We start from the raw sequence: 24,476 nt of genomic DNA, 5'->3' as shown, positions 1-24,476 counted from the left end.
CTTGCCCACTCCTGGGCTACACCCACCCTCTCAGCGTGCCACCCCTTGGGGAAGAAAAAGTGCAGTCTGAAAAGCCCCTCCATGCCCAATCCTCACTTTCCATCCAACAGTTGAGAATCACTGTTTTAAATTAATAAATCAGGAGAGTTTGGGGAAAATTCTATTTTTGATTGATTAGAACCTTGAACCAGAATAACTGATAAAAAGAAAAAAAATTAGAATGTATAATAAGAATTAATAAAGGCAAGTTCAAAATAGAGCAGCAAAGCTACCTAAAATCTCCGTGCAGATGTTAAATATAAGAACTGGGTTCTTGGAGAAGAAAAACACACAGATATCAACTTTTTCTGGATCCCCACTCCTGCCCTGAGCAGTCTTAGCACAACTGGTTCCAGGAGGCCCCATCCTGTCTGCTCCCAGCCACCTTTCCACACCCATATGGCACCAGGATTCTCTAGTGCATCGCGCTCAGGGTTTCTCTCTGCAGCCTGTGTATTTCTACGAGTCCTTAGTTTCACACTCAGAGCATAATAGTTTCACACCTGGAGCCCCGCTATCATAACAGACCCACATTACCCATCACACTAAGAGCCAGGTCCCGCCCGAAGGATAACTCACCACCTGAAAAACTTTCAAACCATGACTTTCATAACTGATTTTCTAATTGCAAAGGTTCAAAACTCCAAGAGCTTACAAACCTATGGTAAAAGGAGACACTGAAGACTCCTATCAAGAATGGACACTGTCCTATACGACCTGCCAATCTACAGATTTTTGTCTGTCAGGCCCCTTCTGCCCGACTTACCTTACTGTGTGTGAATGGGGGCGCTGCATACAAGGTGGGGTGGATCAGAGGGCGAGGCAGGTGTGGGACCGTGTGCAAGGGCACGTGCCCATGGATGTGGGGGTACAGGTGCAAAGCAGGGTGTGTGGGCTTCTCCGGGCTCAGGAACTGGTGGCCAGGAGGAAAGGCTCCGGCCGTCATCGCGGACAGCGGCAGTCCAGACGCTTCCTGCTTACACACGTGGCATTCACAAGTGTTTGCAGCTTGTTCAGCCTGAGGGAAAAAAGCACCTGCTTACTTAAGAGACAAAGATGGGTGTGAACGAAATTAGTCACATTCTGCTGAGCAGTTACACAGCAGTCCACAGGGAACAGGCCCATCCTGACACCCCACTGGCAGGGGCCCTCCTTGTGAGGGACATGAGGGACCGGAGAGCTCAGGACTGCAGGAACCTGAAGATAGGGGGTGCATACCCCATTCCCCAGCAGATGCCTGTATCCTGGGCTTGTCTGGGTAGACGAGGGGACTGGTGAAGGTGACGGAGTGGAGAGAGGGAGCTGGACAGGGACAACACAGCCACTGTGGTCTCAACTCGCTGGCTCCCACACTTAAGGAATGATCCCTCTGCGTGCACCAGGGACAGGGCTTCCACTAAGGCGGAATGAAGTGTTCAACTGAACACAGTGTCAAAGGCTCTGGAAATCAACCAGAGGGGAAAACAAACTGAGAGGCATGTATTCCGGCAACACTGCAGAACGTGAGCGCGCGCTGGAGGAGCCTGGCCTCTTGCCTGGGCTCTGTCCACACCCCTGAACAAACTAAAATACACAACTAAAGAATCAACAGCAGAATTAACATGGTGCATGAAATTTGTTTAATACAAGAAAAGGAAGTAAAGGGAGAACAGAGGAACAAAAAAGATGACACAGAAAGAAACAGCAAGTGGTAGGTGTAAACATCACCAGTCATTATGTTAAATGTCAATGAAGCAGCCCAAAGAAGAGGGTAAAAGTGATAGACAGGATAGAAATGCAAGACCTGCCCGGCCAGCATGGCTCAGTGGTGGAGCATCGACCTGGGATCCAGGAGATGGCAGTTCGATTCCTGGTTGGGGCATGCAGGAGGCAGCCTATCAGTGACTCTCTCATCATTGATATTTCCGTCTCTCTCTCGCTTCCTCCCCCTCCCCCTCTGAAATCAATAAAGATACATTAAAAAAGAAAATGCAAGACCCAACTAAAAGAATAAATGAGTTTAGCAAAGCTGAAGAATACAAGACTGACATATAAAAGTCGACTGTATTTCTATATATTGCCAACAATCAATAGAAAATGGAAACTAGAAAATACAATTTACTACGGAATCAAAAACCATCTGAACTTAGGAATTTTAAAAGCATGTTCAAGACTCATAGACCGTAAATTTTTAAAAGCCAGAGAGAAATTAAAGCTGACTTAAATAAGTGGAACGATATGGCACGTTCATAGACTGACAGACTCCACGGTGTTAAGACTGTATTCTCCCCAAACTGATTTGCATCATCCCACAAATTAAAGACTAGGCCTAGCGGATTTTGCCGGTGAATTCTATCAAAGAAATCAAGAACATTCAAGAATTCAAGGCAATCTCTATAAAAGCCCAAGCAGCTTTTTGGAGAAGTTAACAAGTTGACCCTAAAACTTAAATGGAAATGAAAGGACTTTAAACAGCCTAAACAATGTTGAAAAGGCCTGCCACACTGGAGGACAGGTCCTACCATTCCAAACATGCTGCAGAGTGACAGTCAAGTGTACCGTGGTGTAAGGACACAACGCAGATGAACAGAACACAGAGTACAAACAGAAACCCTGACATTTACAGCCCATTGATTTTCAGCAAATGGTGCCAGGGCAATGGAGAACCATATTTGCAAAAAGATGTATTTCCACAAGCAAAAACCGAGTGAAATGAATCACAGGCCTAACTATGCAGGAGCTAATATTATAAATCTTCCAGAAGAACACAGTGTTGTATTAGGCAAAGTTTCCTTGGATGTGACATCAGAAGCATGTTCTATAAAGGAAAAACCAGATAAACTGGAATGCATCAAAATGAATAACTTTTGCTTTTTAAACACCACCATAAAAAGCTAACAGACATGCCACAGACCAAGAGAAAATATTTGCAAATCACATACCTCATAAAGGACTTGTACCAACATGTCAATAATAAGGTAGAAAATGAATAAATAAATAAAAACTTGCTCAACTCTGCTCATAAAAAAATGAAATGACAACTGAAACCTTGAGGGGTTATCATTTCTCTATCACACTGGCAAAAATCCAAAACTGTGACATCACCCTCTTCTAGGGGCTGGGGAGGCCACTGCCCTCTGAATCAGTAAAGCCACTGCTGGTGACCAATCCCAGAGATGTGACTGCTCATGTGTAAAATGTCAGATGTACAAGGTTGCTCACGAATAGCTTATAACGGGGGAAAAAGAAAGCAAACACAGCGCCCACCAGCAGGGAGCAAAAGAAATGCGTGGCACAACTGAGCCGTGTTCACGGCCCACAAGCCGGCAGCAGGGTAGGAGGATGGGCCCTGCGCACAGTGGTCGGGCAGCACGTGCTGCTGAGCCAGAGCAGGCCGATGTGCGTCAGGACCAGCCTTTACGGGAGCAGGGAAGAACACAGGTAAGTAAAGCTGGAGACGGACTGGGACCAGGGACAGGGTGGGGGGTTCAGGCAGGGTAGACGGGGAAGGAGGTGGGAGCAAGACTCCTCACTGCCACCTTTCTTGTCTGAGCCAGATTTACAATAGCTACTGAAATGAATTAATTAGCCAAGCATCTTGGCCTTCATTTGTTCTTCCTTTCATCTAAAAACTGCCTGAGCCCCGACAGTGTGGCTCAGTTGGTTGGGCACCATGCTGTGCAACAAAGGGATCACCAGTTCGATTCCCAGTCAGGGCACAGGCCTGGGTTGCAGGCTCAATCCCCAGTAGGGGGCGTGCAGGGGGCCGCCAATTCTCCCCCACACAGATGTTTCTCTCAATTCCTTCCTCTCTAAAAAAAAAAAAAAAAAAAATTCAATAAAAACATATTTTAAAAATAAATAAAAATTGCTTGGACATCTATTATAAAGCTTTGACTAAGAAAAAAATAGTCTGATAAGATATCTTCACCTGTGGGTAACAAAAAAACAAATACTGACCAGAGAAGAAAGCTCTTATAAACCAACCTTTACTGATTTTACCATTCTACTATTTTATTTTTTAAAAATTCTCTCCTTGCTTCTACACAAAAACTCCACATCTAAATGTCTGCAGCTACCTGGGGTGTTATTAAACCAAGATTGTTGATTACAGGTTCAAGCAAGAGAAAAAGTCTAAAATGGGGGCTATGAGTCATGGGGGTTTATTTTGTAAGTGCGTCTTGAGTCTCTCCAGTGCTAATCTTCAGAAGGTATTCCAAATGACTGAATTCTGTATTTAATCGTGCTCAAGTTCGGAGAAAACGGACACAGAGAAAGAGACCTTTGGCAAAACCAGAAGTTTGAAGAAATCACACCTGCTGAGCGGGGTAAGATGGGGGGGGACTGTCCACTTTACTGTCCTCCTTCCCAGGACTCCCATTTCCTAGGGCCACGACTTCCTTGGGGGTTCCAGGGGGCTCCCCGCGACTCCCGCCATCTGCTTCTTCGTCATCAGCTTCGGAAGAACTGCCACTGGTACTGCTCACCTGAGGGGACTTTAGAAACAAACAGAACAACATGGAATCCTGAACGCTGACCATCACCCTATGACATGCTCTCCCGACCAAGTCACCATGGCTGTACCTCATCTTTCAGGGCCATGTTCTCCCCGCCACCATTCAGATCGCTGTGGACCCCATTCATGTTGGCTGCCACCTCGGTGTCACTGTAGCTGTTCAACGGGGAAACGTCAGCGAACTGAGCCGACAACGGAGCCACGCCTTCGTCATCACTGCAGCTGAGACAAGCAGAGATGGGCATCACAAGCTGCTCATGGGGCACGGATGTGACTCCCCAGACACTGCTCTCTCTACAGAACAGCGGTGCCACCTGAGCACCACTCCTTCTTCCTTGTATTGCTTAGTAACCTGAACACAAGAGTAAAGAGCCCCAAGGTTCCACTGGGGCACTAGGCTGGATGAATGGAAAATGAGACTCCAAAAGGAAAAATGTGAAAGGAGTCACAACTTAATCTGGTCAGTGGATGCGACACTTCTGCTTAACCTGAAGAGCCCTAGTGTACAACTGGTCTCTCCGCCATTGCTGAGCACCCACGATTCATGTCCAATTAAAATTAAAGGTATAGCCCTGGCTGGTGTGACGCGGTTAGCTAAGCATCATCCCATGCACCAGAGGGTCGCTGTTTTGGTTCCTGGTCAGGGCATGTTGCAGGCTCCATTCCCACTGGGGGGGCGAGCAGGAGGCAGCCAATTGTTTTTCTCTCTCCCCCTCTCCCTTCCTCTCTCTCTAAAAAAAAAATCAATAAAAACATACTAAACAAAAATTAAAGGTACAGAGAATCACCCCGGGTCTTTAGTGTTTGTTTTTATAACCACTGAAATTTCAGACACAGCCAGTTGAACAAAACTCTAAAGGCACTTATATGAGAAAAATCTAAAAGCTTCTTACTACTAGACCAGCTCTGGCCAAGTCAGTCATGATCTCAATTAAACATCAGCTTTAGCAAGACTTCTAAGCAACGGACAAGTGGAATCCTCACTAAAAAGTGTAAGCAGACTTCAAGGCCATGGCTCATGTGGGCACTTTTAAAACGTATGACTTTCTAAGGCAAGACAAGAGCTGGCACAGTAACCTTCAGTGCAAAGGCTCAAGGCAGGACCCCACTGGCTCGCTCCCGACTGGCAATGATTAATTTCCCATTTCTTTTCAGGCAAGGAAAGTGTCAAACTGTGGGTTTACTGATGTCCCGTTTTAAAGGTTGCTTAAGAAAGGAGGGTCCTTGTCCTGGAGAGCACTGTGACACCGGGACTGCTACAGACACTGCTGTCTACCTCATCGATGCCCTCCTTAACCCTTTGAGACCTTCCTTATTACAAGATCGCAACTCACAAAGCTGGGGCAGAGCCGTTGTCTGTGAGCAGAAGTCTAGGATGCTGCTGGATAGTGATTGGAGAGCTGGAGCCTGACCCCGAGCTTGCGGATGACACGCTGGGCGGGCGCATCTCAGAGACACAGTCAGGAGCAGAGCCCACCTGCAGCGGCAGCTGGTGGACATGGGTGTCTCCAGGGACAGGGGCATCCACGATACCACACGTGAGGATGTGTGAGAGGCTGCAGTCGTCGCAAGCACACCTGGTTGGGACAGGGGACAGTGACTGAGACAGCCAGGGACAGTTGGCCATGCTCTCGTTACAGGCCTCGACACTGACTCACCTTCTCCGGTAATGGCAGTTGGGGCAGTCGGGCACGCTCAGCCGTGATGACAGCACATGCCTCATGGCGTCCGTGAAGTTATTCTCACCAGTGACTGTTTTCTTACTGGTTATCTAGAGGAAATTACAAAACAATAGGTTAATTGTGCAGGACACATCTCCTGCTATCATGTGCTTCATATTTTTCAGTCACTATGGTAATAATATATATCATGCTCATTTAGAAACCAAGGGTCACAGCTTCCTTAAGTGAGACAGGGCCAGGAGAGAGGGTGGCAGACTGGGAATGTGCAGGCGGAACCACACCCAGGCCAGCGACCAGCAACCCCTGACAGGCCCTTCATGGCAGTCGCCTGGCCTTTCCCCTAAACCTGCCGTGTGCCGGTACTTGTAGGTAGGTACCTACAGCAGCACAGAGATGAATCACTGCCCCCAAGGAGCTGAGGTTCTGAAAGAGCAGACAGTAAAGAAACCGAAGGTGGGAACCACATGTCAAAGTGAGGTGCTTGCAGAGAGCTGCTGGGGGCCACGGAAGAGACAGGCCTGAGCAAGGTCTGGAAGGAGGTGGTGTTGGCAATGCTGCCAGAGGCAAGGAGGGCATCCAGGTCAGGGGATGAGCGCTGAGCTGGGCATCGCCTCCAACACCTCTAGAAGGCCTGCTGACCCTGGGCTGAGCAAGAGGGAGTCTCAGGGGACCAGGAGGTGGGCACTGGGCCTGAGTGTGTAGCCTGGCGGGACAGCAGGCTGGGCACAGAGTGCGGCACCAGTGTCCAGGAGCTAATAGGCATTCACGAGGCACGATGGAGACCTGGACGGTTGGCACATGGATGGCAGAGGCAGGTGGAAAGGAAGGCCGGCTGGGAGGACACCAGCAGCAGGACTGAAGACTGGCCCAGACAAGGGGTGGGTCTGGGAGCTACATAGGAAATGGCACCTAAACTTTCCAATCGACTAGGCAAGCACCTGGACTTCAGGGAAGGAACTGCGGACCAGCCCTGGCAAATGAACAGTGGCGGCTGGGCCATTTGGCAGGATAGGAGCCACATGGGGAGTCTTAGGGGTCGGGTGAGCCAGAGATGGTGCCTTCTGTCTACCTGTAGCACCCAGAGGAGACAGCAGGAGTGAGAATGCAGGAGCAGGAATGAGGGTGAGGCCAGGGAGACTAAGAAAGCCGGCAGCACCAGCATACGGATGCGAGTCAAGGGAAGCCAAGTTTCTATGAAGCCTAGTGTCCTGAGGCCACCATAGAGAGGCTCCCCAAGTGCTGTGGAGAGGTTGGTGCAGGGACCAACCTGCTGGAGGAAGGAAGGGTCCCAGCGCATGGGGAGGTTGGTGTGCTTGGTGGCCTCACTGTGTCACCCCGTGATTATTAACTGGACACGACACCACCCGCCCAGGAGGGGACTGTCAGCTCACTGGGTTGGTCTTTCAGAGCCACTCACTGCAGTAAGCAATGGCCCTGCGATCCACAGCCTCACCTGCTCTTCAAGGAAACGCCGTTGTTTGAAAAGTTCCCAGTCCTCCGTCAGCGTGCGCTGCTTGCTTTTCATCGCCATCTAATAAGGGAAGAACCAAAACATGCTCAGTGCCAGCAGGAACTCCCAGGCCTCAATGTGGCCGCATCACTGTGGACAAGGGAAGGTGCAGAGGAACCGACATCACCCACACTGTTTCCACGTCTGCCAACTGCTCACTGACTCAACATCACCGTAGACACAAGTGCAAATTATCAAGAGAAACTAAAAAATCAGAGCAGATCTGTCAAGACAGTGAGCGAACATTTATCATTTACCGAATGTCTACTGTGTGCCCTGCATGTGGACACAAACAAGACGATGGACACTGTGTGTGAGGCGCTTGAGGCAAGAGCACGGCCCTCGAGCCAGCAAGCAGACGGTGCGGTGGTGCCCGAGGACAGCGGGCAGAGTGAGGAAGACACAGAGGACGAAGACTGCACGACCCACTTATGCGAGCCTCAGAGGAGCCCAGTCAGAGACAGGAAGCAGGAGGGTGGGGAGGGGCCGGAGAGGGGATTGTGGTTGTTTACAGGATGGCCTCAGTTTGGGAAGATGGTGAGATGCTCCCAGTGCTGTGAGTGCACTGATGCTGCTGGACGGGGCACTTCCTTCCAAGTGCCCCTTACTTGGAATTAGATGAGGTGGTGAATGCTACATAAGGTATGTTTCACCACAATTAGAAAACAAACTGAGGGGAAATTAAGAGTGGGCTCAAGGCACTGTCTTACTTAGGAGGGGGAGGCTGTGAAATGATTAAATCTTGATGTTTATATAAATGTGATCTTATTAAGAGTAGCCACTAAAAGGACAGAAATGGGATTTATCTTCTTACCAAATGTACCCCATACTACAACCAAGAAAATGCTGCCAATAAACCTCCAAACAAGTTGAGTAATTTCATAAAATAAAACTCATGTACTTGAAAAGAATTCTAAATAGTTCAAACTATTAGAGAAGCTGCCGATGTGGAAATAACTGCCGACGAAAGCCCCACAAGTCAAGTTTTATAAGGTGTGCCCACAATACTGAAGACCGCGTGTAGATTTAAATACATGTGAGAGCAAAACAGGGCAAAAACGACAGATGTGTTCAATGTAAGAAGCCAAAATAACATAACAAAACATGAAACCAACTAACGAGGCAGGGAGGACTTAAAGGTAAAAGCAGAAATTACTGGGAAAACCAAGAAGCTGGCGTGACCAGCAAACCCAGAAGCTGGTTCTGCAAACTCTCCTCAGCCTGAACCAGGGACAAGGGGGCAGCACAGAGACAGTGGGGTGGGGACAGACCACAGAGGAGATGCTTCTCAGTCTGTACAGCTTACATTTTCACACCTAAGGAAGGCTGCCAGCACTGCCTATTTTGCTGGGCTGGCACAATGTTTTGAAGAGCTAAGTCACCTGAAAAAGCTTTTGTGATTTCCCCTCGCCATGCAGGCTCCCGGTTTCCCCTGACATCTGAGCAGCTCTGCGGGCCTCGGGGAACGCAAGGCGGCGAACACTCTAAAGTGTGATCACAAGAGGCAGTCCAGAGGCCCAGGCATTCTGAGGCCACTGCGTCACCCATTTTCACGTCCCATGTGAGCATGAGCTCAGGATCGATCCCTCACTGAAATGCTGTGGATAATTCCTAGGCAAACAGCAATTTGTGAAACTCATTCATGAAGTAGAGAACCCCAAACAGGCTAGTATATGTAGTGTAACGGAAAAGGTAGTGAAAGATCCAGAGTCCTGTTCCTCCTCCTGCAAAGCAAATGAGGCCCACAGTTTCTCTGTGTGTGTGTGTGTGTGTGTGTGTGTGGCAAATCCTTTATAGAACAGAATTTAAACTATTCCTGAAAACCAAAAAGCGGGAAGTTTCTCAATTTGTTCTCTGACACTAGTGTAACCTGCATATGAACTAAACAAGACCTCAAAGATGAAAACTCCACTTAGTACACATGCTGCTGCAGGGAGCACTACAGTCCCTCAGAATAAATAACACATCACGTCCTGGCTGGGTGGTTCAGTTGGAGTGTTGTCCTGTGCACCAATGGGTCTTGGGTTTGAGTACTGGTCAGGGCACATACCCAGGTTGTGGGTTCGATCCCAGGTTGAGGTGCTCATGGGAGGCAACCAATCGATGTTTCTCTCCAAATGGATGTTTCTTGCTCTCTCCCTCTCCCTTCCTCTAAAATAAAATTTAAAACGTAATATATCAAAATCAAGTAGGGTTTAATTCCAGAAATGCAAGGATGCCCCAAAATTAGGAAACTTAATCTCTTAATTCTTTGGGAAATACATGAAAGAAGAAAAAAGATACAATCAAGTTCAATGTCTATTCCTGTTTTTTAATAAAAATAACCTTAATAAGCTGGATAAAAAAGGAAACTTCTTTAATTTGCGGGAAAGTACCAACAACCTGTGTGGTAGGCATCAGGTGATGCGAACAGTCCAAGCTCCTGCAAAGCCAAAACAAACTGGCCTGAGTTCCAGTGCCGGAGAAAAGACAAAACTACCATTATTTGTAGAAGACACCGTGATCACCTAGAAATTTACGGCAATCAACTCCACACCGCTGGAGAGCTAACGGGTTTGGTGAGAGAGGGCCACACAGTGACGGGCTTTCCTACACCTACCAGCAATAGCTATTTAGGAATTTACTTACCATGTAAGGTGCCCTCGTTATGAGGTACACAGGTGTAAGCTCCGTGAGGAACGTATACACCATAGAGCCCTAACACAGGACCAGTGGGACACAAACCAGTGGGACACGCAGCATCTGCTTGGGTGTGAAGTTTCAAGCTGGTGCCAAGTCTCCGGTTACACTGTTGTGCCAGAGGTTTTAGGAAACACATCTATCTTTTATAAGCAGCTATTGCTATTGCAAGTTTAAGAGATGAATTTAACAGAGGCCACAGGCCAAGGTGCCACCTGGAAGCCCTGCTCCCCCCACCTAAGAGGCTCTGGCTGACCCGCTGCCCGGTCCTTCAGGCCCACCTCCACCAGGAACCCTGTCATTCTTGTCCTCCTGTAGGCCACCTGCTCCAACACAACCGGCTAGCTTCGTCTGCCTTTCCTCTCTAGCCAGTTAGGGATGGAGAGAAACGGGCTCTGAAGGTCACACTATGTGTGTCCCCAGGCTCTGAATGAGAGAATGTTCAGTAAGCTGAAATGACAAGACTCAGCAGCAACCCAAGGCGGCAGCCTGAGAAGCAAGAGTGGGTGTGGCCAGGCGGATGGTGATCCGACTTGCTGCCGAATTCTGCAGGCCCGGCTGCTTGAGGGCCGCCCTGTGGGCAGCCCCCCGAACACGTCACACACACGCACCTGCTCGTCAACGTAGGCGTCAATGCGCTTCTGGCATTCCAGCCACTCAGCAGCGACCCTGCGCAGCTCCTCCTCGGAGCGCTGGTACCGCTGCAGCAAGGTGCTGTACGCGTCTTCACTGCATGTGTCGTGCGTCGTGGTCCCCAGCCTGTGGAGAGAGGCTTTTCAACAAGGAATAGAGTCCAAAATTCTGGGCCAGTGACCAGAGGGCTGCTCCTGTGTGTCACCTCCCCCCACGTGACAAGTGGATACCACTCTATCCACACAGGTTGCTGTGAGGGGTTACTAAGGACACGTGGGAGGCACCCAGAACAGTCTGGCATAAAGGAGTAGAGAGAAGAAACAGCTCCTAAGAAAAACATTAGCAGTGAACGTCACTGTTCTAAGACGACTGAGGCCTAGCAATCCCGTTTACTAAATGTGGGGATGCAAACAAAACGTAATGAGAGATACACAATTTTGGACCTGGTTTTCAAATTAAGTAAAACAGAAAATCAAATCAAACAAAGAAATATAATTATACTTTCACTCACTCTGTTAATATCTTGTTAAGAAACGTGGTAAGATGGCAAATGAGAAAATGGACAGGAAACAGAAGACACACATATGATAAATAATGAGGAAAACACGCATATGCCTGAGAAAGAAAACACAGGCGAGAGGCGGCCAGGGAGACCTGTGGGGGGTGGGGGAGAGCACAAGGGGACCGACAGCTTCTCATTGGAACGAATCATTTTTGTAATATCTAAACACATAAACATCTGAACCAAAATAACTGTAATGAAGACATCTTGACCAGAGATTTCAAAACCTAAGACATTTATAATCGCCCAAGAGCACAAGATGATGCAAGGTTAACAGTGTGTGCGTATGAAACACTCGAAGCTGCCCACTCGGACCAACACTACAGTGACGGTGCCTCTAGACCAAGGGGTTCCAGGTGGCGAGGTGCTCACTGCAGACTGTGTTACACCCAGTCCTTCACACACATGGACAGATGTACTTGTTTTGATGTGGAAATACACCCATCTCCAGACAAGACATGACTACAGAGTCATGTTTAAATATGTGCGCGGGGGGTGCAAACAGGAAAAAACCTAGAAGCATCCAATTGTGTACAGTACCTACCCCTTCTCCTGATTTTCAATATTTTCAGAATGTTACTGCAATAACAACTTAATAATTTTAAATAAAAGCAAGCAGTAAAGTTATTTTAAATCAGAGCCGTGTCAGTAGGTGAAAATGGCCCTCTCTTCCCCTGTCCCTGAGCCCACCCCTGGGGGAGCCATACTTTTGACAACTGTAAACATGGAACTCACTTCAAAGAGGGAGCTATAAGGAGTGAGGTGTGACAAAGACATCGTGTAAAGAAGCCCAGAGAGGAGAGCGCGTGTGACACTGACCCACACAGTGGACGAGGCTGCTTCTGCCCTTAGGACACAAAACTCAAGACACAGAATCCAGAGACTCTCTGAGGCTCCTCTGGGCTCTGCTAGGCCCAGGTGACCTGCAGGCCTGAGAGCAGCCTTCCCTCTCTCTCCACCAAGAGGCCAGGAGGCAGAGTTTCCTCCCCACTCCTGCTCATCACAGACTGACAGCCACTCTTCATGCAAACCACCTTCTCCGTAAAGCCACCTGCCCCTCTGGGCCTCCGGGACAGTGGGCTGGCAGGGAGCACCGGCCTCAGCCCCACGTATGCCTCGTCCCACGCGTACTGGAGCTGAGACCTGTTCCTCCGCAAGCTGATACAGATTCTACTCTGAGCCGACAGAGAGCAAAGCCTTCAGAGGGTCCTGGGACATTGTTAGCAGAGTCAGCGGAACCCAATCTGTAGGCACAGGACTCACATTCAAGCAAAGCTGGGCTGGAATCCCCGGATTGTCCTCAAGATCAAATGCCGAGGGTTCCGCAAACAGGTCACTATGTAAGTACTCTCTTTGTAAAATGTGACATCACCGAGAAGACGCCTGTGCTAATATCTCTTACACATGATGTGTAGGCAGGCAATATGTGATCAGGAGGAGAATGTTTATTACAAGCCTAATTAAAATTTCCCCTAACAATATTACATAAAGACCAAATTGGGCCATAGCTACAGACACACACAACAACAGACAAGCAGACACACAAGGAAGCTCCTTGCCTGGCCACGGGGACGGAAGCCAAGTCTGATGGAGGTTCTGGATCCCACCACTGACTCCAGGCTGCAGGAGCCAGAGCCTGGGCTTCACTACAGGACAAAGGGGTCCTGCTCTTTAGTAGACAAATTGTGATGGAGAAGGGATGGGGGACCTGCAGATTAAGGAATCTCAAAAGACATGGAAAAAAGGGGGGGACATGGGGCAGGGTCACTGTTTAATGTGATAGAACCTATTTGGGGAGATGAAAAGTTCTGGAAACACACTGGTGACGGCGCCCAACACTCTGGATGAAATAATGCTAGGGCCCGGCTGGACATGGCTCAGTGGATGAGCATTGACCTAGGATCCAGGAGATCATGGTTCAATTCCCAGAGGTCAGGGCACATGCCCAGGTTGCCGACTGGATCCCCAGTGGGCAGCGTGCAGGAGGCAGCCGATCAATGACAACTCTCTCATCATTGATATTTCTCTCCCTTCCTTTCTCTGAAATCAATAAAGATATTTTTTTAAAAAGAAAGAAAAAATGCTAGGGACTTGTACACTTAAATATTACAAGCTGTCTGTTACGTTTACTTGACTACAATTTTAGAAAACTGACGTGATATACCAGCAGCCATTAAGTTTTGCGCTTTAAATGAGGGAATTGTACGTAGTAAATTGTATCTCAAGAAACCTGTTAAAAAGAGAGCAATCACTTTCCTACACTAAAACTAGGCAAGACTATGGGGATGCACACCTGAGATGAGAGCATAGAGAGGCTAGCGTGGCTGCTGCCCCCGGCTCCAGGGGAGGCGCCCACGCCCCGACAGGTATACAGGGGGCACCTATGAGATGTCTGCCTGCTAACAAAAAACTCATTAAGTGATATATTTGCTTTGTGTAGTTTTCAGTATCTCAATTTTACTTTACAATAAAGTTAAATACAGGCCGGAGACAAAGTGTCACTGTAAATACAACAGGGGATTTATAGGCCACAGATGAGGGCACTACTTCAGGAGTAGGGTTCATCAATGACGTCACAACTGTCCCAAATGGCTCAGGGGGTCTCTGCAGTACAAGCTCAAATATGACTCGTTCTTGCTCGACAGGGAATCTGACAGGAACTGCTCCTCTGGGTGACTAGTTCTAGGGGAGCACTCCACTCCCCTTCTCCCCAGCTTGCGTGCCTGTCTCTATCCCATCCCCCACCTGCTCCTAAGAGCAACACCGCAGCCTGAGCTGAAATCCACATTCAAGACTAAAGCCTGTCATCCACAAGGAGCAAATGGGAACCCCAGAGCCAGTGCACAGAACAAGTGGTGCTCTATAACACGGCAGGTTCCTGTCCCTCACCCACGGTTCAATGACAGGCCCATCAAACTCACCGTCTCACCAGGAGAAACACCACGGCTAACCACCCCGGAACCTTGCTGCAAACCCCTTCCCCACCAAGTGCTTCTGTGGGCTTGAATGTTGTAACTGGGGACAAAGCCAGGTTCTACATTTCAAACTCATGGCCCTGAATGCTCCCGGCTCTTTCTTCCAGAAGGATATCAGGCAGGAGGACAAGTCACCGTGCACCTACCTCCCACCTCAAGCCACTAGGGCGGCTCTCCGAGGGGACCAGCCAGAGTGGAGGCTGGACCCACAGGACTTTCTTCCCTCTCTCTACCCTGACCTGCTTTCCTACCTGCTTGTGAGGTTTCCTTTCTCCAGAGGTAGGCAAAGAGGGAACAGCTGAGATCTCAGATAGGACACAGGAGCACAGGAAACAGAGAACGGGTTTACACACAAGTTTTAAGAGGAAAACCCGACTGGTATATAAGTCAATTATAACGATTATTGACTTAAAATTGGTGTCCACGTTCTGAATCTGGACACTTCAAGACGACCACCTCTGTGCCATCACGGCATGGCCACCTGCCCACACGTGGTCAGCAGAAAAGGAGAAAACCGCCACCTGGCCCAGCTGCAATGGGGCAGCGGGGGCCAGGCTCCTCCCTCCCCACCCCCTGGGGCGGATGTCCTGGGCACCACGCCGCTCGCTCATCTTGGCCCTTGTGGGGAAGCACCCTGGATGCTCTGCACCAGGAAAAAGAACCCAAGCTGCAGGTGCAGACACTAAGGGAGCCTAAGAGAGGAAAGTGTGGCCAACCCTCCCCCAGCGCCTAGGAGCCCCTTGGCACCTCAGACCCCGTCCTTCCCCACCTCATCTCTCCTGCATGTCGAGTGCCACAGCACGGACCACACGTGGCCACCGGGCCATGCCTGGGTCTTGCCGAGGTAATGTGCTGTCCACCACAGCTTTCCTTGTTCGCAAGGAGTCTGTGGTGCCGACTTAAGTGGCGTTAATACTGGGCTTGTCATCTAAACTTTAACTGTAACTCTTGGGTTTTCAGCTTTCTGCCCAAACTGTACTTTCCCCAAAGTCCTGTGATTTTTCCAGCGAGAATGTCCACGCTGCAGGTGTTTCGACGCACACATGCTATACCGCAGAGAGGAGGACCGACTGTGCTGCACACCAAGGGACACATGCAGATTAAGGCCAAATACCTGATTTGTGACACCAGTGCTGGCAAGTTGCTCTGGAGAAGGGGCTCCGAAAAAACCAGGTTTTCAAACAGGTGTTTATTGTGCAGCTCCCACGTCACCTGGAACTTTTTCAAGTGCTCGTTCTCCTGGTAACATAAACAAGACGCACTGAGTCAATGAAGACTAAACACTTTCCAGACTCTCCCCCTAGTCTATGCAGGCCCAGATTCTTCCGCCTGTGAGGAGCTGAGCCCCAAGCATCAGGCACGCATGGATAGGGCTCTCGGCCACAGACACGGCCCGCCTGGCCTCCCTCCCGCCCCACACAGGAGAAAGGGCAGCGAGGCCCACAGGTGGGGAAGCGGCAGAGAAAGGAGAGACATGAATGCATATACTTGATGGTCATTCCTTACAATCAGGATTCAAAGCCTATCGAAAAATCCCTTTTTCACACAATTTAAATGCACATCCTTGATGGCCAAGAACGGTCAATTTCTTGCCTATCTAGAGAACTCTCCCTTCTGACAGGTGAACTGCTGCTCCACAAGGGGCGCATGTGGGAGGCTAGGTCTTTCACTTCCCTAATAAACGCAGGCAAACTCACCCCTCAGTGTAGCAACAACTTCTAACCCTCTGGGAGTGTGCCAGCCACGGAGATGAGATCCGTACAAGTGACCAGCAAGCAGTGAGGACCTTCCCTGCATGCAGCCTTCACCTCCAGGTGAAGGTGTGCCCGTGCCCGTGCGAATCCATGTTCCCATCTGCAAGCTCTGAACACGGCTCGTGCCTGCATCACCTATGGCCCTGTGAGGGCTCCTCCCCTAGCGACTGCCTACTCGGGAACCTACCTAGCATTCCACAGCATCACTGCGAGTCCCCTCGGTGATGATACCTAGTGGTTGGTGCCTATTTACAATTCAGCCAAACGGAGTTGAGGTGGCAACAGCTAGGGATGTTGGCAACAATCTACACCTGAATTTTCCATCGCTTGTCCCTGATCACTGCCTGGCACGGGGCACGAGAACACTGGTGACAGAGCTGCACCCTGAACTGTGCACGCACGCAGAGCAGCAGTCGGGAACACGGAGAGACTTCACTGGGGCTGGCTGTGTGAGACCTGCAGAGCACCGCCCCTCCTTGTGGCCGCCCTGGCCTGTGCTGGTTCTCACACACACCTTCCCCGAGCCAGCGCCTCCCACACCCTCACTGCCACTTCACACCAGCACCTCTTCAAGTCAGCACTCAACACAAAGTGGGATGTGCAGGTGACCAGGGCCTGGGACCAATAAACTCAGCCCCGGGAACAAAACTGCTACACAGTGCGCTTGTAACGACATGGCCATAAACAAGTGTGGGAAGGACACATGTCACAAACTTCAGCACAGACCACTGAGCAGGCACTGTGCCCAGTACAGGGGCACAACAGCTAATGCAGTAGGTCCTGTCTTCTGGCAGCCCCCAGGGCACAGAGGAGGGGCAGTGATCCCATTCACACTTTCTCTCCACAACAAAGAACATGCAGGACCTGAAGCAGCTGCAGACCAGGCCCTTGGCCAGCTGACAGAGGTGTAGAGCACATCCCAGGAGTGTCAGGGTCTTGACTGCCCTGCCCCCCCCTTAAATCTTCAGGATGATCAACGGGCCCTGCCTGCCAGCCTGTGAGCACCTGGCACTAAATTACAACAGTGGGACACAGCTGAGGCCTCTTGGCCTACAGTAACTAAAGGTAACTAGGAAAGACTCATTTCTGAAGATGTTGGGTATTTCTAATGAAATCTAAAGCTGTACTTCCAGATGAGGCATATGAGACAATCAGCAGGCCCCAAGCTCACTTCTCCACCTGGGACCTGCAGGGAGGGCCGCACGTGCTGACGACGGACAGCTTCCTGTGCCAGCACTGCTCACTCCAGCAACCACCCTAAGCTGGGCCAAAACAGCCCACAGGCTGCGGCTGCTTGCCCAGGATATATGGGGACTGGGCTCTGTGGGGCGTGTGCTGCCACAGCCGCCACAGGAGGTGAAAGCTGTGTGAGGATGGCAGGGCCAGAGGCAGAAAGAAAAAGCCCAGTGGTTCTCAGGCTTCCCATCCTTGCCAATCTTATTCCCGACATCCCAGCTCCGGGGTTTGGGGGTGTGGAAGAGGAAGGTTCTTAGGGAAAGCCCTCAGCAGACCTTGAGGAGGAGCAGGACATTCAGAATTCGTGCGTCCTTGTGAAAGAAGCTTAGATTTCATGACTGTTATCTGGGTGTTTCTCAGAGGCTGGGAGGCACAACTTAAGCCCAGTTCCAATTTTTTAATGCTCAGTAAGAGGAAAAGCGTGACCCTGTTACTGTTTGGCCCCCAAGGCATGTGCACGAACCCACGAGTGCACTTCCTGGAAGGTCATGCTTTGGAAACACCTTCCATGTAAACACAGTCCACGGGTTCTGCAGACTCAGGACAACGGGTGTGGTTTCTGGAGCAGCGGATGGAGAGCAGAGAATGAGCTGCTAGGTCTACACAGCACAGGAACTTGCTGCTTCAAGGAAAATGACTGACTTGATTTGTGGCCAATCACCAAACCTGAGCTTTCAAGCAAAAATCAGAGCTCGGGAGAGTCTGCACCTGCCACTGTGGCCATGAGGCTTCTCTACCACTGAGGCCCTTTCTGAGGAGGAGCAGTCATTCTTTTTTCTTTTTTTTAAATATATCTTTATTGATTTCAGAGAGAGGAAAGGAGAGAGAGGGAGAGGGAGAGAGAAAGAGAGAGAGAGAGAGAGAGAGATAGAAACATCAATGATGAGAGAGTCATTGATTGGCTGCAGCCCGCAACCCGAGCACGTGCCCCAACCAGGAATCGAACCCTGATCGCCTGGATCCTAGATCGACACTTAACCGCTGAGCCACGCCCGGCCGGGCAGGAGCAGTCATTCTTATACAGACACGGAGAGTCATGCTGTTGAAGACAGCTCGCTCAGGGAACCAGTGTTTCCAAGTGACCAACCTGTGCTGTTAGGAAGCCATGCGCGAGCAGACCCACGCCAAGTACGAGCGATGCAGCGAGTTCTGCTCGAGAGTGTGGTCAGCTGTGTGATTTGGTTTCAGAGTCTAGTTTCAGAGTTAAGGAGCACTTGGGCTCTGGAATACTCCCAAAGAGCAGCCACACATCCAAAAGGCCGCCAGCCCCTTCCTCCCCTTCCCAAATACACATCAGTGTGAGGTCTTCAGGGGCTCCAGCCACGACAACCAGGATGGCAAGCTGTGCAAAGAGCAGGTATGAACCCAGGGGTCCTGAATTAAGCCAGACACTAGAGAAGAGAAGTGCAAAATGCAAACAATACTCCCTCTTCTAAATAAATATGTTTTGCCTGGCCAGTGTGGCTCAGTTGGTTGGGTGTCATTCCGTGCACCAAGAGGTCACTGGTTCAATTCCCAGTCAGGGCACATGCCTGGGTTGTGAGCTCTATCCTTGGTGGGAGGAGTGTACAGGAAGGAGCCAATTGATGGCGCTCTCTCTCTCTCTTCCTTCCTCTCTCTAAAATCAAGAAAAACATATTTAAAAAAATAAATGTTTTGTTTTCAAGAACAATTTTTATTTAAAAATATGCTATCTGTGCCCAGCTGGCGTGACTTAGTGGTTGAGGGTCATCCCATGCACCAAGGTTAACCAGATCAATTCCTGGTCAGGGCACATGCGGGGGTTGTAGGCTTGATCCCCAGTAGGGGGTGTGCAGGAGGCAGCTGATGGTTGTTTCTCATTACTGATGTTCCTATGGCTCTCTCTCTCTCTCCCTTCCTCTCTAAAAATCAATAAAAACACAATTTAAAAAATAAATTAAAAATATGCTATTTGTGTTATGTAATGGGCTTGTTATTTTAAAAGTAATTCAACAAATAACTTTAAATTTCTCTTTAAATTTTCATACAGTAAATATTGATTAAAAAGCCACATAAACAAAAGCTCTTTGGGGTCCTCAGTTTTTAAGTTTAAAGGTCCCAAGTCCCAAACTGTGGAGCTCACAGGGCAGGCCGGGAAGGGAGCTGTGGTCAGTGTGTGCACAGTTTTAGATCCTCATTTGAACACCCTCAACCATAAAGAGATTTTTGGGCTAACTGGGAAATCTGTATATGGACTGGATATCAGTCAATAAAAAGAAAACACTGTCAGCCCGGCCAGTGTGGCTCAGTGGTTGAGCATCGACTAATGAACCAAGAGGTCACGGGTTTGATTTCCAATCAGGACACATGCCCAGGTTGCAGGCTTGATCCACACTAGGGGGCGTGCAGGAGGCAGCTGACTGAGGTTTCTCTCACATGGATGTTTTTCTCTCTGCCCCCTCTCTTCCTCTCTCTAAAATCAATACAAACGTTAAAACACACACACACACACACACACACACACACTCAGGAAAAAAAAACCCCACTCTCAGTTTTGTGGGCATGACAATGGTCTGTGGGTACATATGGTCATGTTGAGCCCTCCAGAGTGATTTGTTGCTGCTTGACTTTACTGGCAACCTGGAATCACGGCAAAGTCACTGTAGACTTGAGTTTCTCACAGGACGCGAGACCACACCTGTGTGGCAGCAGGCTCCGTTACAAAATCTCTGCAAGAGGCTGTACTTCCCTTCCCCCGGGTCATAGTGAGCAAATGGCTCTGCTGTCCCTCCAGTGTGCAGAGTCTCTGCTTTACCCACACTGAGGGTACGATCATTTGTGGTCCCAGCATTCCGTGTAGACCCTACCCTGGGATGGACTCAGGTGGCAGCCCTGGCTCCCAGGACTAGAAATCCTTGGGTGAGTGCTGGTTTTTGAGCACAGGAATTTCTCAGACTCAAGGCCGCTTGCCTTTCGTGTGTCCTACAATGTACTTTAATAGATGTTATCCTGTTTCTGTTTGTTATCCAGGTCTTCACTGTTTCCCTTGGAGGACAGAGGTGTTCAGGGAGCCCTGGCTGCTGTACCAGACTGAGTATCTCTATTTGCGAAGGTGAAATGAATCACTGCCCGAAGAGCTGTATTTTACGCATAAAGTTCATGAGTTTTTTCAAACCACAAGAAAACATTTCTGTGTAAATTGCTAGAAATGTGCTCCAATAAATGTGGTGTAAACTAATTTTTTTTGCTTCACAAAACAGCGTCCTACCATGACTAGCCAGAGGGCCTGCACATAGGCAGCACGGCCGGACACAGCAGCGGGTGCAGGCAGGAGACGCTGAGCCATGGCTCATGTCCTTGGAGACTCGGGAAGGTCCCAGGGTACTGTCACAGAGGAGGCAGTGCAGGATCTGGACTTCTGAACAGCAGGGAGATGCTCAGGAGGCAGTGGGAGAGGGAGTGTTGCAGACGGACACTGCAGGAGTCGGGCACCCACGGCCAGCACAGCCTGCTCAGTAACCGGCACTCCACTGCTCAGACGCAGTCCTGACCAGCTCCTCTTCTCAAAGCCAGTGCTTCCTCGAGGAATTAGGGAGTCAATGGAGGACTGGCAACGTCTACTACAGCAAAGCTCGGGCAGGTCCCTGAATCCTCTGAGATTATTTGCAAAACTGTGTGTTCGTAAACTTTTCTGGTGAGAAGGCCAATCAACTTTAGAATCACATAAAGACTATTAGGCTTAAAACCTTAGGAACCACTTACTGAACTTGTTTCAACGTGTAGTTCTACCACTAAGAAAGCACCCAATACTAGCCCAGTGAAGTACCATTTAATAAATTTAAATGATAAAAAACCCCACAGACTGTTGTTAGCAAACAGGTGCTTCTATGACAGCTAAGGCAAGAAGCTGTCTCTCTGGGGAGCGTGGTCAGCAGTCTCCAATCACCACAGAGCACCCAGGTTCCAGTAACTGCATTTCCCTAGCACACCCCCTCCCTGCCGTGTTACTCCTGGCAGTGGTCCAAGGCCCAGGGAGAACACCCTGTCTGTCTCCTTCATTAGGATGACGAGGTGCTGCAGGGGTGGGGACGGCACCTGGTTGGATGGCACCCATCCTTCCCCTGTGCTGGGCTGTCCAGTGAATGGAGGACTGAAAGCCCCCAGAGGCCATGAGCAGGTGCCCTCTGCGTGCATCACATCAAAGCTGGGCCTCTATGCAAGGTAGCGATGGTTACCAGCTGACAATGCAGCTACTTCTTTTTCGTCCCTGGTGACCACACACTGGTCCTCACCGCATCCCGTCCCCTGCCTCATTTCCTAGGACTCATGCTTCCCAAAGTGTTTCATGGCATGTCACTGCCTTTCCATCCATGCAAGACTTTTATCCAGCAGCAGACAGGGAGGAGAGAGACAGAGGAGAAGTCAGGCTCCCTCCTGCCACCCGAGTGTCACAGGGAGGGGCCTGGACAGCAAGCGACACCAATACCAGCCCTCAGCCTCACCCCACCACACAGCGCGTAGTTCCCAACAAAGTCAGGGAAAGGCGTGCTCTCACCAGAGTGCCGAGGAAGGTGCTGATGGTGCGAGCTGCCTGGCAGAGGGCGCCATACTCCTCGAGCAGCAGGGAGATGAACTGGTGGGCCTGTGGTGGACCCTGCAGGCCAGACGGTGCCCTCACGCGGGCTGCGGCTGACAGCTGCCGCAGGAGGCGGACCTTCATCTCCAGCACGTACTCTCGGGCTTGCTGCTCCAGCCGCTGGTACAGCTGGTAGGGGTCTCTCTCGCAGAGCCTGCACAGAGAAGGACAGTCACCACTCACCTGGGACCTTGCAGTGCCCCTTGAGGGACGTTTTATATCCATGAGCACCTTTCCTGAAGCCTTTCCCCAGAAGTCCACCTGAAATGACACTACCTTCTCACAACCTGGGAGAGGTTCACTCGCCCAACTCAAAGGAGGGAGACAGGCAGGGAGTGGCAGGAACTTCTCCACATCATCCCACAACAACCAGAAAACCTGTACTTACTGAGACCTTACTCCGTGTCAGCACTAACTCATTTACCCACCTAGGGGGCTGACTCTCACCTGCACTCAGTCGCCCACCTGGTGGGCTCTCACACTAAACACTGAACACAGCCCACAGACTAAGAAAGGTGCTGGGACCCACGGAGCCAGCAGGTGGCAGAGCAGACACACGAGTGCCTCAGCAGCTGCCTGGAGATGCATCTCCTCACCCCCTAGACCACTGAATGAACATAGGCGACTGAAGACAACTATGTTTGAACGTTGACATGTTAACAGGTGAAAAAAGGACCCAATGAGGTAATTCCAGACTGCTCCTTCCTTCTTTCTAGGAATTCAGTACACAATCCAAATGAGCTTATGCTATTTTTATAATCAGAGGAAACTTACAGACAGAATATCTTTAAAATCATCCCACCAAAAAAAACCCAATAAAAGTGTATAAAATAAAATTTGTAAACTGAAGAGCAAGAAAAAAACCAACCCCCCCCCCCCCCCCCCGCCACAATTAACAGTTAACATTTTCATGAACTTCTTCCCTAACCTGTTCTGCAGCATCTGGCTTTACTTTTCATTTGTGCTTCTGAGGAGCCTCTAGATGGAAACCTAGGACCACCAAAGCAACAATCCCATATCCACCCACACCCAGTCAGCAGGAGGAGCTGCTGCATTAGACACAAGTTGCAAATACATGGTTCCTGGGTTTTATACAATGAATCCTTTCACCTGCTGAGCACCGCATTTGGTCAAAAGAGAAGAATGTGAGTTATTGCCTAGTCCACTTTATTATTTTTTTTACTGACTTTTTAGAAAGAGAGGAAGGGAGAGGGAAAGAAACATTGATGTGAGAGAGAAACATCCAACGGTTGCCCCCCTCCCCCCGTACATGCCCCAACCAGGGACTGAACCTGCAACCCAGGTATATGCCCTGACCAGGAGCCAAACTGGCAACCTTTGGTGCACAGGATGACACCCAACCAACAGAGCCACACCAGCCAAGCTGCCTATTCTGCTTTATTCCACTTTAAAATTCACACACTACCTAAGCTGTAAAAGACAAGAGCCATGTAAAATCCCGCAATGGAACATTACAGAAAACGTGGCTAGAGACACAGTACAAAGGGACAGGATTCCCGTTGTGGTTATTAGTACACTTCAGAGAGATAAATTAATTTTTTAGCATAACCATCTAGTATAACACTCCTCTGAAACAGAATGTATTTCATCTGTTAAAGAAAAGCCACACAAGACTCAAATGACAGAGGGACAACCCAACTTACAAGCAGACTGGACACCTCCTCCTTAGGTCCTTAGTATGGTGAGCTTGGTCATACACTTAATCTTATTTCCTTGCCCACTGCTGTAGCCTATAAACTCAATGAAATGACCATGTCGCACTTTTGCAAATAGATCTTAAAGATACACGACCGAGAGGCAGGAGTGTGCTGAAGATGCTGTGGAGGCTCATCCACATGCACCTGCAGCACAGACTGCACCACGTGCTGGACGCCACTCCACGGTGCCCATCCAGCGGTGAGGCAGCCAGGTGAGCTGGGTAGGATGACCGCACACGCGTGCGCACACACACACACACACACGCACACATTTAACATGGGTCTAGGTGGGCAGCAGTGTAATAAGATCAAGGTGAGGGGATTAACAGCGGTGTGAGGCGGCCCTCGGACTTTCAATGGGGCGGCCTCTCCGAGAAGGTGCCTGGAGACTGATGTGAATGATGGAAGGAAGAAAGATGGAGAGAAACCCTGAAAAAGGAAGAGCATTCCAGGCAGAGGGAAGAGCAAATGCCAGGGCCCAAGGGCAGAAATGAGGGTATGAGAATAGGCAGAGGAGGCAGGAGTGGCGGCAGAGCCAGATCACGCAGGGTGCCAAGGCCACAGAGAGGAGAAAGGGTCACCGCCAGCTGAACGAG

The 24,476-nt window shown here is 49.7% G+C and overlaps 1 protein-coding gene across 2 annotated transcripts in view; it reads right to left on the bottom strand.

The window, feature by feature from the left end:
- FAM193A (family with sequence similarity 193 member A) overlaps positions 1 to 24,476 on the bottom strand; it is a 111,471-nt gene that overhangs the window by 33,385 nt on the left and 53,610 nt on the right. For both annotated transcript variants that reach the window (XM_081129342.1, XM_081129343.1), the window contains exons 5-13: positions 22,082 to 22,316; positions 15,690 to 15,814; positions 11,017 to 11,164; positions 7,670 to 7,747; positions 6,193 to 6,305; positions 5,869 to 6,111; positions 4,603 to 4,756; positions 4,335 to 4,514; positions 806 to 1,057 (exon numbers count right to left, since the gene is read on the bottom strand). In XM_081129342.1, the coding sequence (XP_080985468.1) occupies positions 806 to 1,057; positions 4,335 to 4,514; positions 4,603 to 4,756; positions 5,869 to 6,111; positions 6,193 to 6,305; positions 7,670 to 7,747; positions 11,017 to 11,164; positions 15,690 to 15,814; positions 22,082 to 22,316 (1,528 nt within the window). The remainder of the gene's footprint in view (positions 1 to 805; positions 1,058 to 4,334; positions 4,515 to 4,602; positions 4,757 to 5,868; positions 6,112 to 6,192; positions 6,306 to 7,669; positions 7,748 to 11,016; positions 11,165 to 15,689; positions 15,815 to 22,081; positions 22,317 to 24,476) is intronic.

Source organism: Miniopterus schreibersii, assembly GCF_964146895.1.
Source record: "Miniopterus schreibersii genome assembly, chromosome: 1".
In the NCBI taxonomy this organism is placed as follows: Eukaryota; Metazoa; Chordata; class Mammalia; order Chiroptera; family Miniopteridae; genus Miniopterus; species Miniopterus schreibersii.
The sequence above is the reverse complement of the archived record's forward strand: the minus strand, read 5'-3'. Positions and strand labels throughout refer to the sequence as shown.